The sequence below is a fragment of the Genypterus blacodes genome, unplaced genomic scaffold, assembly GCF_046128005.1.
Source record: "Genypterus blacodes isolate CSIRO-AG114 ecotype Tasmania unplaced genomic scaffold, CSIRO-AGI_Gbla_v1 ptg000017l_1, whole genome shotgun sequence".
NCBI classification, from domain to species: domain Eukaryota; kingdom Metazoa; phylum Chordata; class Actinopteri; order Ophidiiformes; family Ophidiidae; genus Genypterus; species Genypterus blacodes.
Genome location: NW_027466831.1, coordinates 2,735,001 through 2,756,926, shown reverse-complemented (window position 1 = coordinate 2,756,926; position 21,926 = coordinate 2,735,001). Strand labels below are relative to the sequence as shown.

The following is a 21,926-nucleotide window of genomic DNA, read 5'->3' as shown; positions in this document are numbered from 1 at the left end:
GGCACCTACACTCCCATCATTGTTTGAGCAAACATCACTTCCATTCACAGTTGTCAGTGCGAACACCAGTGCGTACCCTTTAACCACGGGAGTGGCTTTAGTGCTGTGCGCAGCTCAATGCGGAAGACAACCAGCGAGCTCTGAATTCCTGAAAAACTTACGCAGAACGAAAACTACTCAAAAAGGTAAGATTCCCGATATTAATCCAAACGGTGTTTCGATCATAACTGGTACATATGCACGAAAACGAAATATACCAGACTTATTGATCCTATACTGTTGGTTTACGTTATGTCCAACCTGACACATGCATGGTGAAAGTCTTCCGAAGGAAGCTGCTGATCCTGGGAGTTGATCACAAAAGTCCACAGTGTAAACAGATTCCACCTGATCTGTCATAACTGCGTTTATAAGTATCCCATGTCGCGACAAACGAAGTAGTAGTTGCTATATATTGTGTCTTGACTAAAAATGTTACTGTTTCAATTATCCATTTGAAAATAAACTGAACAAACGTGTATTTCTTTTCGCACACTATGACAAAGCAAACGTAGGCGTCAGTGACGTCAGTATTGGCTGCGTTCCCCTGGCGTTCTGTATGCGGGGTCACTGTCACACCTAAATGGATCACCTATTGATTTGGTCACGCCAGTACTTCATTGTCAAAATTGCCACCATAAACATCCAGTTGTATGGCAAGTGTACAACAATTCTACCAACATATGTCAGTCTGGATCAGGTGAAGCAGCGTCTTTGGTGTAAAGACCACATTGATTGTTTTATGATTGCCTCAATGCTGAACCCAAAATACTGTCAAGTGGTCTTGTCAAAATAAGGTCAATTCACTCATAAGACCAAGTAATGAGATGATCAAACTAAAAGTGCTGTTTTTGCTCTTCCCTTTCTTTCTCATTACAGGATTTTCCGTGAGACCTGAATTCACTTGTCAGGTCATAATCATGTGGCCGAACCAAGGTGGGATAACAGATATGAAAAGATCAAATTGTGACATTTCATGAGCAGGAGATTTGGCTCAGACCTGCTTTGAAAACAATATAACGATGCAACTACAGTACAATCTGAATATACAATCTGTATGCCTGTGTGTATTTATTAGGTCCTCCAAACCCTGCCTACCCCCCTGGCTACAACCCTGCTTATCCTGCTGCACATCCAGGAGGATTCCCGCCGCCTCAACAACCAATGTGCCCACCAGGCCCGTATCCTGCAGGTCCTGGTGTGAACCCAGGTCCGTATCCTGTTGGTCCTGGTGTGAACCCAGGTCCGTATCCTGTTGGTCCTGGTGTGAATCCAGGCTTGTTTCCACCAGCTCCAGGGGCAATGCCTTATCAAGCACCAGGAGCTCATCCTTACCCTGCAGCCCATGGTGGATATCCGGTTGTCCCTCCTGGAGGTGTTCACCCAGGTCCATACCCACATTCTCCAAAGGGGGGTCATAAAGGTCATAAAGGCCATAAAGGCCATAAAGACCACCACAAGGGTCATCATGGAGGGCTAAATCCCATGGGTGGAGCAATAGCCGGAGGGGTGGCAGGAATGGGAATCGCAGCCGCCGGACACAAAGGCCACAAAAAGATGAAGAAGATGAAGAAGAAGGACAAGGGGCATGGGCACCATAAACACGGTCATAAGGTGAGATTGAATTTGTAGGTGCATCATGCCAGAAGAAGTAAAGCATACTTTTTCTACACTTTAAACTATATGAATTTTGAATTTTACTGAAGTTAACTGAAATTATATTAAATTAAACATCCCCCTTTAAATGCCAATGCCATTTCTACTCTGGTTGAACTCAACATGCAGATACAGTGACTTCTAGTGGCAGCGCAGGACAATCTAGCAGCAGGCCAGTGTATCAGAATCACTGGGTTTGTTTGTTTTCTATCTGTCACCATGATAACAGTCGCACTGGACAGGTTCATTGGGTAAAGGTCAGCAGATGGGATTGTTTTCAAAATGATCAAAGGTCACAGGGCAAGGGTAATGCCTGGAAATTATATCAAATACCGGTATTAAATTGTTTGTATATAACTTTTATTCTACTAACAAAGCAGTGGCACAGGAATAGCATCTTTCCAGGTAGACATTGTGATTTCTTTCTGACAACATCTGTTTAAATCTAAATCTCTACTTGACAGGTATGCTTCTGACAGTACAACAGCCCAATTAGGAACCTACTGGACTTTATTAGATTCAGCTTGGTTCAATGTAATAAAACTGATCCATTTTAAAAGGCTAAACTTGATTGAAATAGATGAATGATGACAATTAAGAGGTCGGACAATCTCTACCAACAAAGAAAAAAATCTGAATCCAGCACACTGCGCTTAATTCAAGGAACTACAACAAACCAAATGAAAACTACTAATTTAAGAATGTCTACCTTGTGTTTTCATGTATTTGGGTTAAATACATATGCTGGCACTGGGCCTAACAGTAATATTCTTGCTGACTGTATATGACTCATGACTTTGAATCATGTGCTTGAAGTGCTTTCTAAAGCCTATTTACTTTATATTCTCAATCTAAATTAAGCATTGTCTTACGTGCTTATGTGAAGAAGTAATTTGAAATGAAGAACTTGTCATGTGTTAATTTAAATTAACATATCTCTCCTTTCTCCAGTCATCAAGTAGCAGCAGCAGCAGCAGCAGCAGCAGCAGCAGCTCAGACTGAAGCCACCAGTCCAAGATCCGACTCTCATAGACACGCTGCTTTATGGAAAGACCACAGACCACTAATAATATACACACAAAGTAATGACGATCGTTTTAATGGAATTTCTGAATACATGCAGTATTTTTTCTCATTATGAAATGGGCTATTTATAAAGCTTGCATAGGCTATGGATGTTAATATTTCGGTTTCGAATGTTTATATTAACTTCTCTGATGTCCACTGTATTAAAAACACTAGGATAGTTTGGAAAGAGAGACCGAGCACAATGCAATCTAATTTCCTTCTTTACAATTTAGTCTTTGACAAAACACAAGGTTGTGATTTGTTGATAGAAAAAAAATCTCAATCAGTTTCTTGAATGGTGTTTGGTTTTTTTCTTTCACCATTGATTCATCAAGATTTAGCCTAGAATAACCTCTTTGTTTTCCTCTTATATTGCCTTAACTATACCTCAAAATCCATTGTGGTGTTTGAAAATGTTTAATTCTTTCTTTTAAATTTTTCTCTTACTTAATGATTCATCTCTCGTTATTTAACCTGATATAAATAAATAGACCAAAATAGAATAAGGATTTGAGTTGTTGTTTGTTATGTACCTACAAAATGTGTTAACATTTATTTAAAAAAAGGATAATTAAATATTTTAAACAAGTACTTTTAACATATATTTATTTTTTTACAAAGAAAAGAAAACAGACAATCCTCTTTTTGGCTGTAACAAATATATGTATTACCTGATAAAATACAAGCGTTTATTGATTATTAAAATTATTTTTAGCGTTAAAGAATTCCACAATGTCTCTGCTATAAAAAGCGATTTTCTTATATTTGTATTTCTCATGATATCCTCTAAATTAACGTTTTGTATAATGGACCGAAACAGGCTTCTTTTAAGTTTGCGGCCGCCGGGGGTCCGCCGGTCGGCGGGGCGGCGGAGCGGGTAAAGTTCCGGGGTCATCATGTTGTTGTCTTTGTGTAAAGGAGTGGAGCTCGATCTCACATCACTCTTCCCTCTTCCCCGAGTCCTTTCGAAACTCTCCCCCGGGTTTCTACCCTCCCGAACCTCTCCCCTTCTTACCCTTACAACCCCAACCCTCCCCCCGATCATATACCAGCGCTCGGCTCAGGTAAGACCGGTTCGGGGCTTCGGTGTTTGTGTTTTGTTACGGTTCTGATCTCCAAAGTCGGGGAAAGAAATCGCGCCTAGCAGCAGTAGCTGCAGCAGCTAGCTTACAGCGTGCTAGCAGGCCGCAGGATGAGCACGCATCCTCAGTACAGAGCGGCGGTGCTAACTTACTTAGCCACGCGGGGGTTCGGTTTCACGCCGTTTAAAACGAAGTTACTCCTTATTTACCTACTAAAGTCAATCGTAAAGGGAAAGAACCGACTTTAATTACAGGCTTCGGTTTTTTGGCAAACTAAAATCGCGCTTAATCAGACTAATCAAGTAGCTTGCTAAGTAGCGCACGCACACGCTCATTCATTTTAAGTACACGAGTGCTAATGGCTAACAGACTTACAACCAACATTTTGGACTTACTTTTAACTTATAGGGCCAGCGATTTACTCACGTTGGTAGATAGTTTGTAAGCAGGGCACACACAATGAAATGATTTCCCGTGATACTCATCAAATTGTAGTAACATCAGATACACGTACGCGTATTTGTTGATAAACGTGATTAATAATAATGAAGATAGCGTTAGCCCCCAAGCTACACAGAGAAACCATATGTTCTTCACTTTGACCGTTTCGGTGGGTTAATTTGCTTCTTTTAATATCAACCAAACAGTAATCTTAAGTCTTTTTGTCGAGTTGAGCTCTGATCCACCTTGTATACAGATAGTGTTTAGTATGCACCAGACTATGCAAATGTTAGCATCAACAGAGAGTCGGATTTCATGATATCACTTTGAGTATATCTTCGTCAGGGGGGAAAGGTAGGATTGCAACAAAACACTTAAAACTAAGTAGGAAAATGTACAATATCATCTGAGATTGAATGTCAGGCCAAATGGTGAGACGAGGAAAGATTTCGTCTTTGATCTTTAAAGCCCCACAGTGAGTGGGGATATTGGTTTAACTTCCAATGTTCATCACTTTGTTTACGTTGTATAATAAATGATTTGTTTGATTTATTATATGGATTTCTGTTTGTTTATCTCATAAAAGTATCTCCTAATTGAATGCTCAACCCTACAGAATATACTTTAAGATCTCTAAATCGATAGTTTCTGCTCCTACAGTAGTTTGAAAATGCAGCCAATCACTTTCCTTTACGATCACAACAAAGGAGCAGCTATACTTACACTTTACATGCTTAAATACTTAATATAGGTCGGTATTTGTCTTGAGAAATGAAGAAAACGGGCAAAGGAACCGTTTATTCTCTTATACGTACACACATCTGTGGTATATCGCTGCCCTGTTGATCAGAGAAGGCAGAAAACTTAAAACGGAGCCTGTAAATGCATACACACACACTTCTTTTGTTACCCCAGTCAGCATCCATGTAATTTCCGACTCTCTATTTAAATCTGTATTGTTTCTCTATTCCTTTGAAGAATCCATCTCTGTGACCTAGGACCCCAGCTTTGTGCAGGCGATTACGTCACCTTTCATCTGCTGTTATGGACTCCGGTGTGATTGAAGGAGGGCTCAATGTCACCCTTACCATTAGGCTGCTCATGCATGGCAAGGTGAGGTTACCCATCAGCCCACACTGTCTGCACACACACACTCAAATTATATTCACAATACAGACAAAACAATACTTCCCATGTCAGCCTGACTGCCAGGGTCTGCTACGGTCTGTGACATAAATCCTGTCATCTGGTGACGCTGGTCAGACTTGGCGCGGACGTCTGTGCAGCGGGCAGTCAAGCCTGTCCTTGTGGGCCGTACTTGTCTGCCAAGTACAGTAAACATGAAGACATCAAAATGCAGCATACACAGAAGTGACTGTGCGGTTCATGAAGTATATTCAGGCCTTCATGAATGGAGGACGTATAAAGGGCAAGGACTCTGTGATGAATGGTCATGACAGAAACCTGTATCTCTATGCAAAAATTTAATTGTGTTGTACCTGACACATCAGACTAATGATCAGGTTGTATTTCCACCCTTTCTTGATAACTATCGGACAATAACACTTTGGGGGCGTCTCACATTTGGACACTGCTGAAGTAAATTGAAAACCCAATGCACGTCTATAAAGGACGCTTTTAGTGCATATGAGTGTTCTGATATCTTGTCATTGAGAGAATGTGGATGGAGGTAAACGTTCATGCAGGGCATTTGAGGGAAAGTACTCCCCAAATAAAATAGGTTTTAGAAGACATCACAGTCATTGTGGCATAACGGGGTTGTTTTTGCTTTTACTGTGAAGTGCACAGGCTGTATTTTTTTTGTGCCGTTGAAGAAATAGCTTTGTGTTTCATAGGCGAGCTTGGTTCTCTGCCTTCTCAGGGTCAGTATGTTTAACTGCCTGTGTCCACAAAGACTTGTACAAGCTTAGTTCCATGGTAGCAAAATATGTAAAATAATGGAAATAAACAAATGTATTTTCTTATTGCAGGAAGTAGGAAGCATCATTGGAAAGGTAAGTTGCACTTAGAATTCTTTCAAGTTTGATATTATTTGTCGAGCTCGTTCTTTTAATCGATTGATCAATTCTGACTGATTTGATTCCCCCCTTATAGAAAGGAGAATCGGTGAAGAAGATGAGAGAAGAGGTGAGTTGTTGTCTGTGTACTGCTTATACATGGCAAAACGTACACCACATATGGTTGTTACATTTCAGAAGGTGGTCATAGTAGCATGAATTGTCCTCACCGTCTTTTCATTCCATGTGTTTCCTGGTTTGTAGAGTGGGGCTCGTATCAACATCTCTGAAGGCAATTGTCCTGAGAGGATCATTACCTTGGCTGGTCCAACCACCGCCATCTTTAAAGCATTCTCCATGATCATTGAAAAGCTGGAAGAGGTAGGTTCCAAATAGTGCGGCAGCTGCCCAACTGGAAATTGTTGATTTGGCGTCACAGGTTCAAAGTAGAAAAAGAGGAAAGCTATTTTATCACGTTGTGATCGGTTCTTTGTGTGTGTCAAACATTGGATAAGCTAAAGTTGATGTTATGCAGCTGTAGGAGGAGGAGGAGGAGGAGGACTTAGCCTGAGTGAGTTCTCATGATTGGTCTGAATGTTTTTGTCAGGACATAAGCAGCTCCATGACAAACAGTACAGCTACCAGCAAGCCCCCAGTGACCCTACGCATTGTGGTGCCTGCCAGCCAGTGCGGCTCTCTCATCGGGAAAGGCGGCTGCAAGATCAAGGAAATCCGAGAGGTATGCGTGATGCTTTTTGAAATGACACTGTGATAGGATTTGCAGAGCAAGAAGGAGAGCGTGCTATGGGTCTAAAAATACCGTCTCCTGAACTTAATTCCCCACAGCATTCAATGACTACCGCTAGTTCACACGTGGTCTCACTATGACTCTGCTTGTGTGCCCCCAGTCAACCGGTGCTCAGGTACAAGTGGCAGGAGACATGCTCCCCAACTCCACGGAGCGCGCCATCACCATTGCTGGCACTCCTCAGTCAATAATTGAGTGTGTGAAGCAGATCTGTGTGGTCATGCTTGAGGTAAGTTGACACGTGATTGTAATGAAGTCGAGGTTTATTAACGTATAGATTAATGGTGTGAAGTGAGTTTACTGCCTTCCTGTTGGGATTTGATGAAAGAAGTGACACGGCTGATGTCATGGCATCTTTTATTTTATTGGATCAAGTTCAGCCTTGGACCATGAACCTATTCAATGTGAACTGTATGTGTATTTAAAGGGCTGTCCTTGAATGTTGATTTGGACTCATACTTGTTTCTCTCCCCTGCAGTCTCCCCCTAAGGGGGTCACTATCCCCTACCGACCCAAACCTTCAGGATCCCCGGTCATCTTTGCAGGTGGACAGGTACGCACTTTTGAGCAATAAGATATCCTTACTAGTTTTTTTAAAGGTGTTTTTGCTACTTTCTAAATGATTTGTTTTTTACCTGAACGCAATATCTCAATTTGATGTGGACATTAATTCAGATTAATTCAAAAATCAATTCAGCAACTGGAAGAATAACAAATCCAATAATGATGTGTTCATGTTCTAGGGTAGAATTGTTTTTTGAAGGTTTCTAAGTTTACACACTGTTGCCCACCTAATATCAAGCTAAGTATAATTCAGTGCAGCGTTACTTAGTCGCAGCTTATTTCAGAGCCTTCTCTTTGTCCGAGTCCACAGTCTGGTTTTAAGTTTCCAATATTATGTTTCTAAAGTTAGGTGACCTCCTTCCCACTATTGTCTGAACCCAAACTCTTTCCAGTGCTTGTTGGTCTAACAAGTTTTTTGTTTTTTTAACACTAAACCTTCTATACTTTGGAGAGAGTCAAATCTCTCTGACGTCCCTATTTTCACCATTGTGTCCCTCATAATCTCTCTCTTCCCACTCATGTGGAGACTTTGGACAGTGCAAATTATCCGAACCTGTTTAATTCCATCCCGCACATTGGAAAAAGCCTGAATGTGTCGGGTCGTACAAATGAGAGGGTATGAAGCCGTATTTCCAGATGTGATGCCTATGAAAGCTTTGTTTTCATTTGTTTCAGGCGTATGCCGTACAAGGACAACATGCGATTCCACAGCCAGATGTAAGTGCTGAACATGTCTTTACACCCCCACCCATGAACAGTCTCCTTTTCTGAAATGTGCACCCACCCACCCACCCACACATTAGTTTCCAGCAGCTTAGCTGCAACCCCTCACTTTATTTATTATCTCTCCCCATCAACCTTCTGTTGTCAGCTTTTTCTAATCACTTAGTAGCACTGCTGCATGTTTGTCATTCCTCAGTCGACTGGCTGGGAGTTGGTCATGAACGGACATTTGTTGTTTGTGTTTGTCCAGATTCTCCACCATTCCATGAATGATAATCTGTTCCTGCTGCTCATCTTTTCTGTCTTATTGCCTCTGCCACAGAGGATGTGTCTTTAACAAATGTTGATTTATCCTCGATTAGCGAGGCGACTCAAAGTTATGAACTGATTTAACCCAGAGAAGAAAGGATCAATACTTTGCACCAGTCTGCCTGATGGTGGATCTATGATGAGCACTTTAACATTCAGGACTATAAACTTTTAACCATAAGGCATAGAATCAAATATGTTTTGGATTGTCGGATCTTGGTTGAGTTGAGAGGGAGACAGTCATAGTTGGAGTGCTGGGCCTTGGCGGAGGTATGTGCTCAACTGAGTGCCCCTTCTTCCCTGGTCTGTTTCCTATGAACCTCATTAAACCCCGGTTATTGCTTGTTTCTTCTACTCTAACTTGTCTCAACTTGAATTTTCCATTTCTAGTAAACTGTAAATGTCCTATCAGCATTTAACCCCACACACCAGATATTTGGAGCCTTAGCTGACACATAAAACACAATGTGACACTTATACGCTTTGGCTTCACTTAAACTTTTGGTCGTAAATGAATCCTATGTTTGAAAATCGAATTATTCATTAATAAGGTGACAAATATAGAAGTGATTGAGGTCTGAGTGAGGCTGGGTTCATGTTTGGGCCTTGGTTATACTCCTGCACACTTCCTTTAATGTGGCTTTGCCCTTGAAGACTTCAGTATGAGAGCTTGAGCGAAGGAAGCAGCCTGCACTCTGGAACAATACTCTGGGTTAGCAAACATAGACGAGGCGCAAAACAACGATAGTGGAGACGCACGTGGTCTATGTAGAGCTTTCAGAAAGGACACACACACATGCATATTGTGTGACATGAATGAAATCTTTTTACTTTTTTACTTTAAAGCTGTCTTTCTGTAAGCGTCTGTACTGACTTGTTTTTGTTTGTTTGTCCTCCTTCCTATGTTTTCCATTTCTCCATTTCTCTCCCTGCCCCTTCTCTCACTCTCACAGTCTTCCTCTGCTGCTATCTCTCCACAGCTCACCAAGCTGCACCAGCTGGCCCTGCAGCAGGGCCCCTTCCACATCGCACCGAGCAACCAGGGATTCACTGGTATGCAGCACAGTCGGCCCATATGTCCCAGAGGGAACATTTGGGTTCTCTGTGGGCCAAAGCACAGAATATCCTGGTGCTTTTGTTTTGATTTTTAATATCTGTGCGGCAAAACGGCGGCGGCGTGCAATATTTATTCTTTGACAATGTTCATAATGCGACAGTGTCTCGGGTATGACTGTTACGATCCAGGATTGTAGGAAGCCTATTGTGAGTGATGTAATGTGGATGCCTAACAGGTTATTATTACATTACATTACATTACGAGCATTTGGCAGACGCTTTTATCCAAAGCGACTTACATTACATTACATTACCACCCTTCGCAGAGGGGGGAGCAATTGAGGGTTCGGTGCCTTGCTCAGGGGCACCTCAGCAGGGGCTCGAATCGGCGACCCTCCGGTTCCCAAGCGGACGCACTACCCACTGAGCTACTGCCTCCCTATGTGTTGGTTAATGTCAGAAAAGAACTGATCACTTCATTGATGCGTTCCAAACAACTGATTGCGTTGAGACTTCAACTAAAGCTGCATTAAACGGGTTTGACCACTGGGTGGCAGGATACAGGCACACACCAAGAGTACATTTTACCAACGTTAATATTTAAGGTTATACGGCCTCCATGATTCAGATCCTGAGCATTTAGATTTTGTTGGTTATCTTGATTGTGTTTTTCTCCGTCAGGCATCGATGCTTCGGCTCAAACGAGTTCCCATGAGATGACCATTCCAAATGATGTAAGTGCTTCCAACAAACCATGGTTCTAACCTGAGCTCATTGTATTTTACTATCAACCATTCTGTGTGACCAGAACTGACGCAGCAATGTTCTAAAAGCAAGAATTTTCGCCTGTCCACTTGAAATGCTCGTTTGGAGCTTGATAAATTCCCATTCAGTATTTGTCCAGCTGCTCATCAGGCGCCTTTCATCTCTCACTTATCTTCCCTCTGGCTCCTCCCACTCCAGCTCATTGGGTGCATCATCGGCCGCCAGGGGGCCAAGATCAACGAGATCAGGCAAATGTCCGGTGCCCAGATCAAGATTGCTAATCCTGTGGACGGCTCCACCGACCGCCAAGTCACCATCACGGGCTCCCCTGGAAGCATCAGTCTCGCGGAGTACCTCATCAACGCCAGGTGAGCCTTCGTAGGGCCGCACACACACACACACACACGTGCCGCACTGAGCGACAGCCTTCAGACAGCCAGACCCATTTTGTTTTCATAGCTAGCGGTGTAAATGTTAGTAACGGCTTGGATCGTTCCACCTATCCACTCATATTTCTCTGTAAAGTTGATCCCTTCATCCTGCCGTGTCCCACTCTGTTCCCTTCAGCTGCCACTTTTAATTTCCTTCCTCCCTGCACTTGTGTTAATCCTCTTCCTCTGTTCATTATTTACCTTTTCAATTCATTGGTTCTCAATCCTCCTCCAGTACCTAAGCACTGCATTCTCTCCATCTGAGTCAGGTGTGTGTGTGTGTGTGCGTGTGTGTGTGGAGCAGGTGCGATGCAGTGCTGTGGTACTTGACGACACCAGGGTTGATGACCTCTGCCTCTATAGTTTCCCTTTAATTTCTTTGCGACCTTTGCCCTCAGTATCGGTTGTTGTTGTTTTGTTCCCCTCCCCCTCCCCTCCCCTCCCTCCCCCCATCAGTTCCTCCCCATTGCTCACCAGTCTGCCCTGTGACCCATCCCGACTGTGTTGTCCCTCTCTCCTTGTCTCTCTTTCTACAGTGTAGAGTCCTCTAAACCTCCTCCCTCTTCCTCCTCCTTGAACCCTGAACAGACCAGCCTGTGCCCTCCCTCCACCTCTACTACTACTACTACTGCTACTACCACTACTACCACCACCTCCTCTGCCGCTACCTCCTCCTCTTCCTCCTCTTCCTCTTCCTCCTGTGTGGTGCCCCCCTCAGCCTCCATCCCTCTGTCTTTGTTGGCTCAAGGGCCCCCTCCTCCCTCCTCCTCCTCCTCCTCTTCCTCCTCCACTGACTCCCCGCTCCCCAGCTCTCCCGCCTGTGTGTCGAGTCTCCTCAGTCTCAAGCCCCTCCCTCTCCTGGCCCTCCATGTTGTCAGCGGGGCCAGTAACCCCGCACACTCCATCCCTCCCGAGCCTAAACTCGCTCCCGAGCTAGGCTCCAAGTCTAAACGGCGAAGGCTTTCTCCTTACTAACGACGGGAAACATAAGTCATCTCTCTTACTCGAGTACCGACACTTCCTGTCGTCCGTACCTGCACTCGCTTTTGTATCCGGCTGTGCTTGGCCCCAAGCTTATTACAGAAAAATAAAAACAAAAACAGGAGCACGCGACAAAACTGCACACACACACACACACACACACACACACACACACACACACACACACAGAGGTGTCACAGAGCCAGAAACACGGCTGCTGCCATATTTGCGAGACGACGCGGCTGTAGTTTGATTTGGCTCGTTTTTTCTCGTTCCAAAAGATCACGAGCGGCGTGCACATTATAATACTTTAGGACTTTAGCATGAGCAGTGAGCGATTCACTGAGCCCACCTGTTTGACTGAAGCTCTGCTCAGGTAGCAGCTCTCTTTACGATGTCACAGATCTGTGTATTTATGGGAAGAGGGTTTCATGCAGTGACGTTTAAGTGACTTTATGTTTAGGTGTCAAATATAAATGGACATGCATCATGGTTTGTTTTCTTCTGCACATGTAAGTAACGCTCCTCTGTGTAAGTCATCTGCCCTCAGGTATCAAAAGCACCAAGTCACATTTTTGATAACGCAGTTGATGAACATTTGGCAACAGAAACAGATTTATATTTGCATGATGACAGAAAAACAAACGCATCCAGCCGGTTCACTTCACTTCAGTTTCCCTTTAACGCGGCTCCGTTTGAAATATTGAATAGCATTGTGGGATCTCACGGCTCAGCTGTGGATCAAGAAAATAGTAAGAGGAAACTGAACATCTAATTATCTTTGTACACCGGAGAATACGCAGTTACCAGTTGAGTTGCGCTCATGCAATCTGCTGCAATGTTCTAAAATGGCCCCTGCAATAAATCCCACTTTGATGAAACCAAACTTCACTTCTTGGTGATTAAACTCTGGCGGTTTAAGGCAGCGGATAGTAAGAACACAAACATGGAGACACACTACAACCCCATCACTCACTACAGCCTCAGTGACCAGAGAGTTTTGTCAAAGCGTCTCTTCATTAAAGACGACCGTCTCGCTGCGTTGCATCAGATTGTATCGCCGATCTCAACAAACTGCTGACTCCTGTACATTTTCCTTTTCAATCAATCGAGGCGACGTGATTACAATGTTTTATTAATAATGCAAAGTAAACAAAGTTGGCAATGATGTCTGATTGCATGCCTGATTTTTCTTTTCCTGGTTTTCTGGTGTGTGTGTGCGCGTGTGTGTGTTTGTCTGTGTGCGCGTGTGTGTGTGTCTCTCTCTGTCTGTGTCTCCAGGCTTTCCTCCGAGGCCACAGGACTGGCAGCCAACTGATAAGACACTGCATCTGCACTAAATCTCACTTTTATACCATCGGCTACCATATGCGGTCAATGCAACTATCAACTTAAAAAAAACACAAAAACGTTTCTATATTCTAATCGCCTCCCTCAGTTCTCGTCGACCAACACTGATTAGACCTGCGTTGCTCCTTATTTATCTTTTTGTTTTTAGTCGAAAGAAGGAAAACATTTGGTTTTTAATTACCTGCTTTTTGAGTCGAGTTGGAGATTTTAAGGATTTATTAGACTTTTTCTCTTTTTTCTCTTTTTTTTTTTCTCTTTTGGATGGATCCCTTTGCCTCTCTTCCATTGTCTTTCTTTGCCATCACATAAGAATAGAGTTTATTGACTCTGAATAGGCGTGTAGGTTTAGTTCTGTACAGTCAGTTTTTTTCTTTAAAAGGAAAAGACAAAAAAGGAAAAAAATAAAAATCGTATCAAAAATAAGAATAGAATGACTGTTTGACTCTGTTTATAAGCCCCTCTTCCTTCACCTGGATCCAGCAGTCAGTCAGTCGGTCTGTCCGCCTACTTATGCTTTATGTACACACAGCATCCCTCCTTCTACCACCCTTTTTTTAGTTTTAGTGCTTGTAAAATAATGTCAAATGCATTTGTCACCAATAAGAATATGTAGCTGTACATGTACCGTCACTTATTATATTTGGTTTACGATGACAAATTCCGCTAAAACACTCATCAATTGAATCGATTCACATAATTTAAGATGTGCTCACCACGTCACGTCACCTTTCGTTCCTCTCCATGTCATTCCTGTTCTTACTTCCGGCCCGACGCTCGCGTGCCGATACTTGGCTGGGATGGGAGTTTTTTCGGGTCGGGCTTGGCTCAAGGTATTGGAAGCAGAGGGTTGTCCTCGCTTTTTTGTAAAGACTGATATATACTAAAAAAATGTTGGAATATTTGCTTTAAAAATGGAGGAAATATTTTTTTTAACTACCAAAGGGGAATAACTCCTGTACACTGACTTGTCTGTCTATGAAAATGTGATGAGGCTGATAACTGAATCAATTTAAAGCTCTGAAACGAGACAAAGAAAGGGTTGTGAGTTAACACTAGTTTCTTGCTCTTTGCTTTGCTCAAGTCAGATTTTATTTTATTTTTTATTTGCAGGAAGGAAAACTGCACATTTTTTTGAGACTGTAGACCTGGGTGCCACAACATTGTTTAAAAAATGAATAAAGATGTGAAATGCTCAAACTCCTGGTTGTCATGACGATTCTTTCGCAGGACTCGTAAAACACACTTGCAGATTTTGGAAGTTTTAATTTTTATTTTAAATTGTCTTTTAAATATATTTATTGTACAGTTACAATACACAATGCAGTATAAAAAAAGCAAACATTTCAGTTCATACATGGTGGTTTGAATCAGCATAATGGGTAACATGAGTACCCCAACAACGGACACTAGAGGGCAGTAGTTTTGCTATTTGGCAACATTTGATCCTGCATAAGGACGTCTCTTCTTACATGTTGGGGACACATTGAGATTCAAATGCTTTATAAATTGAAAACCACGGAGATCTAAAAACCACAAGCTGCCAATTTTTTAGCTTATTGAGTGGGACCTGATCAGTCAGATGCAATATTCTCAGATTAAAGGAGTCAAATGGATAAGACATTAGACAGGACGGTTTGTGAAATGACACACACCGGCTCTGCATGTCCTAGTGTATTTTAAAAGGGCCCCAACAAATTAAAAGTCAGACACCTGTAGAAAATACCTGCCAGCCAACATGCATGTCTCAGTGGGTCCTTGGTGAATTTATAAATTTGACTTACTGAATATGCACCAGTACATCATGACGTCTGAGGTCTCACATGTTCATATATTTCAATGCTCTATGCGTTAAAGTGATGCTTTTATTTTGAAATCGTGATTTTCAGGTCATTTATATCTGTCGGTGACCTAATTCACACATAAGTCACCTCAAAATCAATATTTTGTAAAGGCAAGAGAATCACTAACCTCCTCCTGCCTTGTTCTGAAGATGGTCAGTTGATCATAAAGTAACATAAATTTATACATTCTGATCTCCGCTTGAGTGTTTTCACTGCCTCTGTCATTCATCTGCATTCATGTTGGATTAACTTCTACGGATGAGCCCAAGATTTCACTCTGATCTGAGTCACAAACTGTGTGTTCTGAATCCTACACATCCAATACGGGATTCACACTTTATTTTTTTCCATAAACATGCTTGTTGATGAGTTGTTTTTTCAATATTGCCTTTTAATACAGTAATTAACACAGCAATACTAACAAAATCATGTCTGCCCTGAATGACACAAGCAGTGTTTTCCTTTGACCTATGACATATTGCTTTTCCACTGTCCGCATGTTGTTCTCATCTTTTTTTTTTTGCGCTTTTGATGCTCGGAACAGCGGCTACATTCTACAACCGTATAAGCTTTTTTTGAGGTTTTTAAACAAGGTAGTGCCACCTAATTAAAAACATCAGCACCATTTAAATTATACAATCTCACATTTTAAAAAATTTGTTCATTTTACAACATCGTGTATTTACACTGATTTAAAACATAGAAAATGGCTAAGGTCATCCCTGACACACACACACACACACACACACACACACGCAAATAAAGATGTAAACCATAAACACAGATAAGAATGTAAACATCTAGAAATAGTCGAATGAATTCACATTTAAATAATAAATTAATCGGTGCAAAAGGTGTTATGACACTTTGATCCCAGGGAAACGAGTACAAATGAAATTAAGTGCAAAAAGGCGACATTAGTGCCAGAAATGTTGTCAGTTGAGAAGATTACAGAAGCCCTGATAGATTTCCATGATAATGTTCTCTTTATAACGGAGGTGTTTTGCAGAAATATGACATATTTTCATGACGAACAGAACAAAAAAATACAAATAGACATGGAAGATAAGCGACATTAACAGACAGCAGCCTCTCTCGCTGAGGTGGGCCCGGTGCTGCCCGGTGCTGCCCGTGGAGTAAGGGAGGGGAGGGGAGGGGAGGGGCGCCGACCTCGCAGTTCAACTACGACCCCCATTCTTTTTTCAGATTGCTCTCCAGGATTTCAGCTTTGAAGCAAAACACCCTCGCCCCAGGGATTTTTCACTTACTGCCTCATCCTAGATCAGCCGGTTCTGAGGTTCTGTGGGTCTCTGAGCCGGGTTTCCCCCGTTCCTCACCAGTTGGGCGGAGGCCGGCCGGGCTCGACGCTGCCTGAATGGTCGAGTTCAGCGCTGTCACAGTCTGAATCATCGTACAGGCCCTGGTGAAGATCAAGAGCATAACAAAGCGATTCTTTAAACACAGACTGAAGAATGACGTCTTCATCACATCTGACATTTTCCACCTTCTCTCCCATCTTACCTCATAATTATGGTCTTGGGCGAGGTGGGTCTTGACTTGCTGCAGGATGGCTTCCTTCTCAGACAGGCCGTCGGAGCCCAGCTGCGTGGGGTCGGAGGGGTCGGCTGGGATCTCTGAGCCCTGAGACAGAAGGTCGTCGCTCTTGTCGTCCAGGCGCTCGTCGGTGTTGGTGCTGACCACGTCGGGCGTGCCGCTGTGCGAGTGGTCTGTGGTGTTTCCCTCCTCGCCATCGGAGACGGACAAGTTCTCTGAGCTGAACGTTGACAGGGACTGGCACTTGGCCATGCTTACAGGACGCCTGGAAGGAAAACAGAGGATTTCAGACTTAATACCTATGTTGAAGAAGAACGTTTGTGTCTCTTTGTCTTCATTCCTCATTCTTTCTCACTGCGTCACAACTGTTTTACACGGATGATTCCATGTAAACAGGATTATTACTCTCTTAACTCACCGTCTTCTTGGCAACTCCACTTCACTGTCCACCTCTCCTTCCTCTTCCTCCGATGACACTCCACGTCTCTGTTGAGAGAAGTAACAATAAGAGTTCCATCTACAGCAAATACAGCAATATTCATGAAGTGTTCACATCAGCATTGCTATTTATTGAACTCCATAACATCCTGCCAAGACTGATGAAACCCAGAGTACTTAGATGGGTGATAGTAAGTAAATGTTTATAAAGCAATGTCTCAAACTATTATTATTATTCATCCACTGGCATCTTTACAATAGAATAAATCACAATACTTCCATTTCCCCATCAGCATCTTTGTGTTGTAACTTTGTGTCCCCTTGTCGTTGTGTGTCTCACCTGACTCCGTGTCACTGCCGCCCTGTAGAGCAGCGCTGAAGGTGTGAGGCGTTGACTCCTGGGCGAGCGCGTGATGGGCGTCCCCTCCTCTTTCTCCTCACAGTCGTGAGGCGTTCGGGGGCTCCCGAGCACAGAGCCCCTCCCCGCCGCCGCCCCCCTGCCGCACGGGGAGTCGGGGCTACTCGAAAACGGAATGGACCCGGCGTCTTCGCTGGGCGTGTCGCTGCGAGGAGGCGTCTCCGGTTGGTCGTCGGTGACTACGCCCACGCCGGGTCCCTCCTCCTCCTCCGGCTCTCCCTCGCTCCTGCCCCCCTCCAGTCCGGCCGAGGCGCTCTGACTGCCCCCTCTGTCCAGCCCCGGCCTGACCTGTCCCTTCCTCCGGCCCTCCGCCTCGAAAGTGGTAGAGATGAGATCCGGGCTGGACGAAGACATCTTCTTCAGCAACAGGTCGTGCTGCAGGCCCCTGAGAGCGGCGCTGGGGTCCAGATGTTGCTGCTGCTTGCTGCTGGGGACAGATGTGGTGGTGTTGACCAGGGCCAGGGAAGAGGAGAGGGTGGCTTTCAGCTGAGCCAAGTCTCCGCTGCTGCCTTTGCCCGCCTTCCTGTAACGCGGCTTCCCTCTGCGTGATCGACCCGGGGAGGTAGAGCCCTTGTTGGGTATGGTGACCTGGGTCATGGAGGAGTCCAGTTTGGGAAGGATGACCTCTGACTTCAGCAGGTCGGGCCTGGAGAGGACAGGGACAGTATGAATAGCCACAGTGAAAGGACACACTCTTTCATTTGCTTGCATCAGGTTTATCACCGACATTCGGGTGCCCAACTGAGCCTCTTCCTCACCTTTTGCTGTGTGAGGGCAGCTTCTGAGGTACGTTGCGTTTCTTCATGAGCTTCTCCATGGAGTTGGAGGAGGCCGTCTGTCTGGTGTTGTGCTTGAAGCAGCCCGGGTACTTTTTATCCAGCGAATGCTCCCTCCTGAGGGTTACACACAAAAACCAATACTTGTTTAATGGATGCTGACAACAACATAAGAGGGCACTTTGTTACATGCAACGGCCCTGTGTGAGGGAAAGTAACGGCCATTTGCTTTCTACATTACAGATGAACATCCGATCCCATTACTTAAGACTTGTAAAGACGATAGAACAGAGAACATAAACACTCATCAACACTAAATCAGCCGCTCCTGCTTTCTAATCACTCTGTTTATGTTTTTACTCTCAGCTCGTGTTTGTTCTAGCCTAGACTGGAACACAAATGGAAGGATTTTGTGTATAAATCACATGTGAGCGTCCGTACTTGAGCAACTCCTTCTCTTTGATCTCCAGCTGTAACATGATGGCGTTGAGCTCCATGTAGAGATTGTTGGCCCTCTCCAGTTTCCTCTCGTAGTGCTCTCGGATGTCCAGTGCGTGTCTGCGGGGAAAGAACAGGGGGATATAAGTAGGAAATACTCATATATATGATGTCATAATCTACGTGTGTGTGTTGTTTCCTAACCTGAGTTCCTCTCTGCGTCGCTTGATCAGCTCTTCGTCCATCCGGTGAAGACACGTCCCCTCTGACTTGATCTTCTCAAAGTGGTGCCTCACCTCGTCTCTCCACTCGGCCTGTCAGGAAACACAGAACACACACACGCACACAGTATTAACTAGTGTACCTACAGCCATTTACAGCGTGTGTGTGTGAGTAAACAACGGTTCCGATCTTCTTCTTTGTCTTCTCCTTCCTTTCCTCTTCCACCTTTGCTTCTATTACAGCACATTAAGATAACTAAAGTAGATTGTTGCGATAGTGTGTATCAAACAAAAGCCATTAAGCAGGAAAATGACAAATCAATGCACAGGGAGTGAAAGTGAACATGAGTTGCCGTGGCAGCGATACAGAAGAAACCGAGCACAGGCTTTTTCCTTTTGCACCACAGAACGTGACAGCTGTTATCTGATACCTGTCATATCAACGGACAAAGGAGGGTAGATAGGAGTGTGTGAACGTGTGTGTGTGTGTGTGTGTGTGTCTTTTCCGTCTGGGGCACCAGTGATGCTCTTCTTATTAAGCTAATGGACTCTGTGGACGCTCTTCCACATCTCCAGCCTGCTCTCTCTCTCTCTCTCTCTCTCTCTCTCTCTCTCTCTCCCCCTCTCTCTCTCTCTCTGCCTTTGCTCTTTTGCTCCCTACCATTAAAGCAATCAATACACTCCAGCAGCAAATACGTCCTTCTAACGTCACAAGAAAAATCCATTATGGGGCAGCGAGCGGTGAAGGAGATGTGGGGGGAAGGGAGAGAGATGGAGGATGGTAGGGATAATGGCAGAGGAGAGGAGAAGGAGGGACGGCTCGTGTTCTGATAGGAGGGACGTTGTGCGTTGCTGCAAGGAGGAAATGAAAACCTCTTTATCATGTCTCTGTCTGAATACGTCTGCATGCTTGTTAGTGTAAATAAACCGTCTGCTAGACACACACTCACACACACACACACTCCCAGTCCATCACACAGGACTGCAACGTTATTCAGCTTTGATATTCTGGTTCTTCCATCGGGCCAGAGAACAAACCTCCCCGTGACATTCGGCCTCTGAACCATAAATAATGCTGTGATTGAAGGGACGGGTTTGATTACAGGAAGGCCGGCCTACCTGAGACTGGAAGTAAGTCTCTTGCGGGGTAGATAAGATGTCTGCTGAGGCGATGTCCAGATGCAGGAGGATCTGTCGAAAGGACGGCCTGTTCCTCGGCTTGCAGTTCCTGTGAAGGGATTTAGAAGAAATGTTTTGTTATCCTCTTCATCCGCAACTTTCCTTTCCCACACGGCCCCTCTCTCCTGGATCTCTCTCTCTCTCCCTCCCTCCCTCCCGCCTGCTCACCAGCACTGTCTCAGGAGGAGTTTGAAGCTGTCGGGGCAGCTATCAGGCACGGGCAGCTGCAGGCTGTTGTTACCGACCCCCCAGATGATAGCGGAGGAGTCCACGTCCTTATAGGGAACCTCGCCTGTCAACATCTCCCATAGCACCACGCCAAACGACCTGTGGACAGAGAGACGCAGCACGCTGGCATTCAGACACTTTGATCAAGATGTAAGAGTAAAGAGATGAAGGGCAAAATGACTGACATGGAGGGAGGAAACCTGCTTTTAATGCAGAGAGGAATGCAAGAAAAGTTTGATCACGCCAAGGCATTATATGCATTCTGTTGTTGATTATATATTATAGAGTAAATATCAGAATTTGTTGTTGTTGATGATGTCGCTATTCAGACATATCAAGTTATTTGCAGACAGACAGTATGTATACTTTATATATATCAACATGTACTGTATAGTTGTACCATTTTACTACTATTTACTCATTTGTTTGCCCTCTTATGAATTCATTGCAGCTCTGTTTCTTATTATCAAAGTGCAGTGTTTGATTGATGAGCTGGAGCTTTACCACTGCAGGATAAGAGCTGCAGACCAGCAGACCCATGGGAAGGACTGTTGCTGGTGTGTCTTTGGCTGCCATGGCGATCCACGTAACCAAGGTGTAACCAAGGTGTAACCAAGGTGCCCATAGCATCACTCAGCACTGAGGGGGTGTGTGTGTGATGCTGTGCTTCACACACTGTGGTATTTTTAGTGCCTCTTCCATCTTCTTGGTTATTATTGACGGTGTGATTACAGGAGAACTCTATGGTTTACTTCTGGTTTATTGGTTTACTTCACTTCTGGACAATTTAAAAAAAAGCTGAACTCAAAATGTCACACCATTTCAACACAAAACAAATTTAAACACACACAAATAACACCACAACCCCTCACTGCCCCGCTCCCTCTGTGGAGCGGACTGTAGCCTTGCTTATTTCTACATAAATGTATATAAAACCCTGCAGCAGACGTCCATGTTGTGCTTTTCTTACAGCATCGGAAAGCTTTTAAATCCTATTTTCACATCCACTGCTAATGCACTGCTGGCCCCGGGCCAAAGTGTCCAAAGGCTTGGAAGGTTACTCCAGCCTCCACCGAGCACTGCAGCATCTGGCAAATCAATTATTAAATTAGCCCGCGTTCCTTTCAGGACGGGGCAGAAGAGTGATGTAGGGATGCAGGCGGAGAGAGAGAGAGAGAGAGAGAGAGAGAGAGAGTAGTGGAGATTAGTGGAGGCCCTATACGATTTCACGTAATGAGATATTGTACATACTACTGAATAGATTTTCTTGAAACCGGATCCTGTGCTGTATGGGTGAAGTAGACTCTAACTAACGACAGACTAGGATGATTTAAAGACAGATTAGGCAAATTATGACGGATCATTGAAAAGGTGCGGAAAGGCAGGAGATGTCATTTCAAAAGGGATTTTTCCGAAACCTACCAGATATCCACCTTCTCTGAGACGGGCTCGTTGCGTATGACCTCAGGAGCCATCCAGGCCACCGTACCCGCAAAGGACATCTTGGTGCTTTTGTCGCTGAGCTCCTTCGACGTGCCAAAA

The 21,926-nt window shown here is 44.1% G+C and overlaps 3 protein-coding genes across 4 annotated transcripts in view; 2 read left to right on the top strand and 1 right to left on the bottom strand.

Moving 5' to 3' along the window:
• Positions 1-30: 30 nt before the first annotated feature.
• Positions 31-3,269, top strand: prr13 (proline rich 13). 2 transcript variants are annotated; one of them, XM_076141343.1, is made up of 5 exons: positions 31-185; positions 919-975; positions 1,118-1,249; positions 1,283-1,653; positions 2,647-3,269. In XM_076141343.1, exons 2-5 carry the CDS (start codon positions 960-962, stop codon positions 2,695-2,697), a joined length of 570 nt encoding a protein of 189 aa, XP_075997458.1. In that variant the 5' UTR covers positions 31-185; positions 919-959; the 3' UTR covers positions 2,698-3,269. The 2 variants fall into 2 exon arrangements, with proteins under 2 accessions (XP_075997458.1, XP_075997457.1); XM_076141342.1 differs by having other exon boundaries at positions 1,118-1,653.
• Positions 3,270-3,662: 393 nt separating this feature from the next.
• Positions 3,663-14,488, top strand: LOC142991046 (poly(rC)-binding protein 2-like). The gene is made up of 13 exons (XM_076141005.1): positions 3,663-3,827; positions 5,265-5,399; positions 6,278-6,301; positions 6,402-6,434; positions 6,569-6,685; positions 6,912-7,043; positions 7,213-7,341; positions 7,591-7,665; positions 8,352-8,393; positions 9,662-9,761; positions 10,446-10,498; positions 10,728-10,897; positions 13,223-14,488. Exons 2-13 carry the CDS (start codon positions 5,331-5,333, stop codon positions 13,257-13,259), a joined length of 981 nt encoding a protein of 326 aa, XP_075997120.1. The 5' UTR covers positions 3,663-3,827; positions 5,265-5,330; the 3' UTR covers positions 13,260-14,488.
• A 1,977-nt stretch (positions 14,489-16,465) lies between these two features.
• The window catches only part of LOC142991247 (mitogen-activated protein kinase kinase kinase 12-like), a 9,391-nt gene continuing 3,930 nt past the window's right edge, over positions 16,466-21,926 (bottom strand). The window contains exons 4-13 of the mRNA XM_076141308.1: positions 21,807-21,926; positions 20,325-20,483; positions 20,097-20,205; positions 18,961-19,070; positions 18,760-18,876; positions 18,301-18,435; positions 17,465-18,188; positions 17,105-17,172; positions 16,654-16,951; positions 16,466-16,552 (exon numbers count right to left, since the gene is read on the bottom strand). The exon at positions 21,807-21,926 is cut by the window's right edge and continues 39 nt beyond it. Coding sequence (XP_075997423.1) covers positions 16,466-16,552; positions 16,654-16,951; positions 17,105-17,172; positions 17,465-18,188; positions 18,301-18,435; positions 18,760-18,876; positions 18,961-19,070; positions 20,097-20,205; positions 20,325-20,483; positions 21,807-21,926 — 1,927 coding nt within the window. The remainder of the gene's footprint in view (positions 16,553-16,653; positions 16,952-17,104; positions 17,173-17,464; positions 18,189-18,300; positions 18,436-18,759; positions 18,877-18,960; positions 19,071-20,096; positions 20,206-20,324; positions 20,484-21,806) is intronic.

Coding starts and splice junctions, on each gene's coding strand:
- LOC142991046 (XM_076141005.1), top strand. CDS start 5,331: ATGGACTCCGGTGTGATTGAAGGAGGGCTCAATGTCACCCTTACCATT. Junction 6,435..6,568: donor TGAAGAAGATGAGAGAAGAG/GTGAGTTGTTGT, acceptor CCTGGTTTGTAG/AGTGGGGCTCGTATCAACAT. Junction 7,666..8,351: donor TCATCTTTGCAGGTGGACAG/GTACGCACTTTT, acceptor CATTTGTTTCAG/GCGTATGCCGTACAAGGACA.
- prr13 (XM_076141342.1), top strand. Junction 1,654..2,646: donor ACCATAAACACGGTCATAAG/GTGAGATTGAAT, acceptor TCCTTTCTCCAG/TCATCAAGTAGCAGCAGCAG.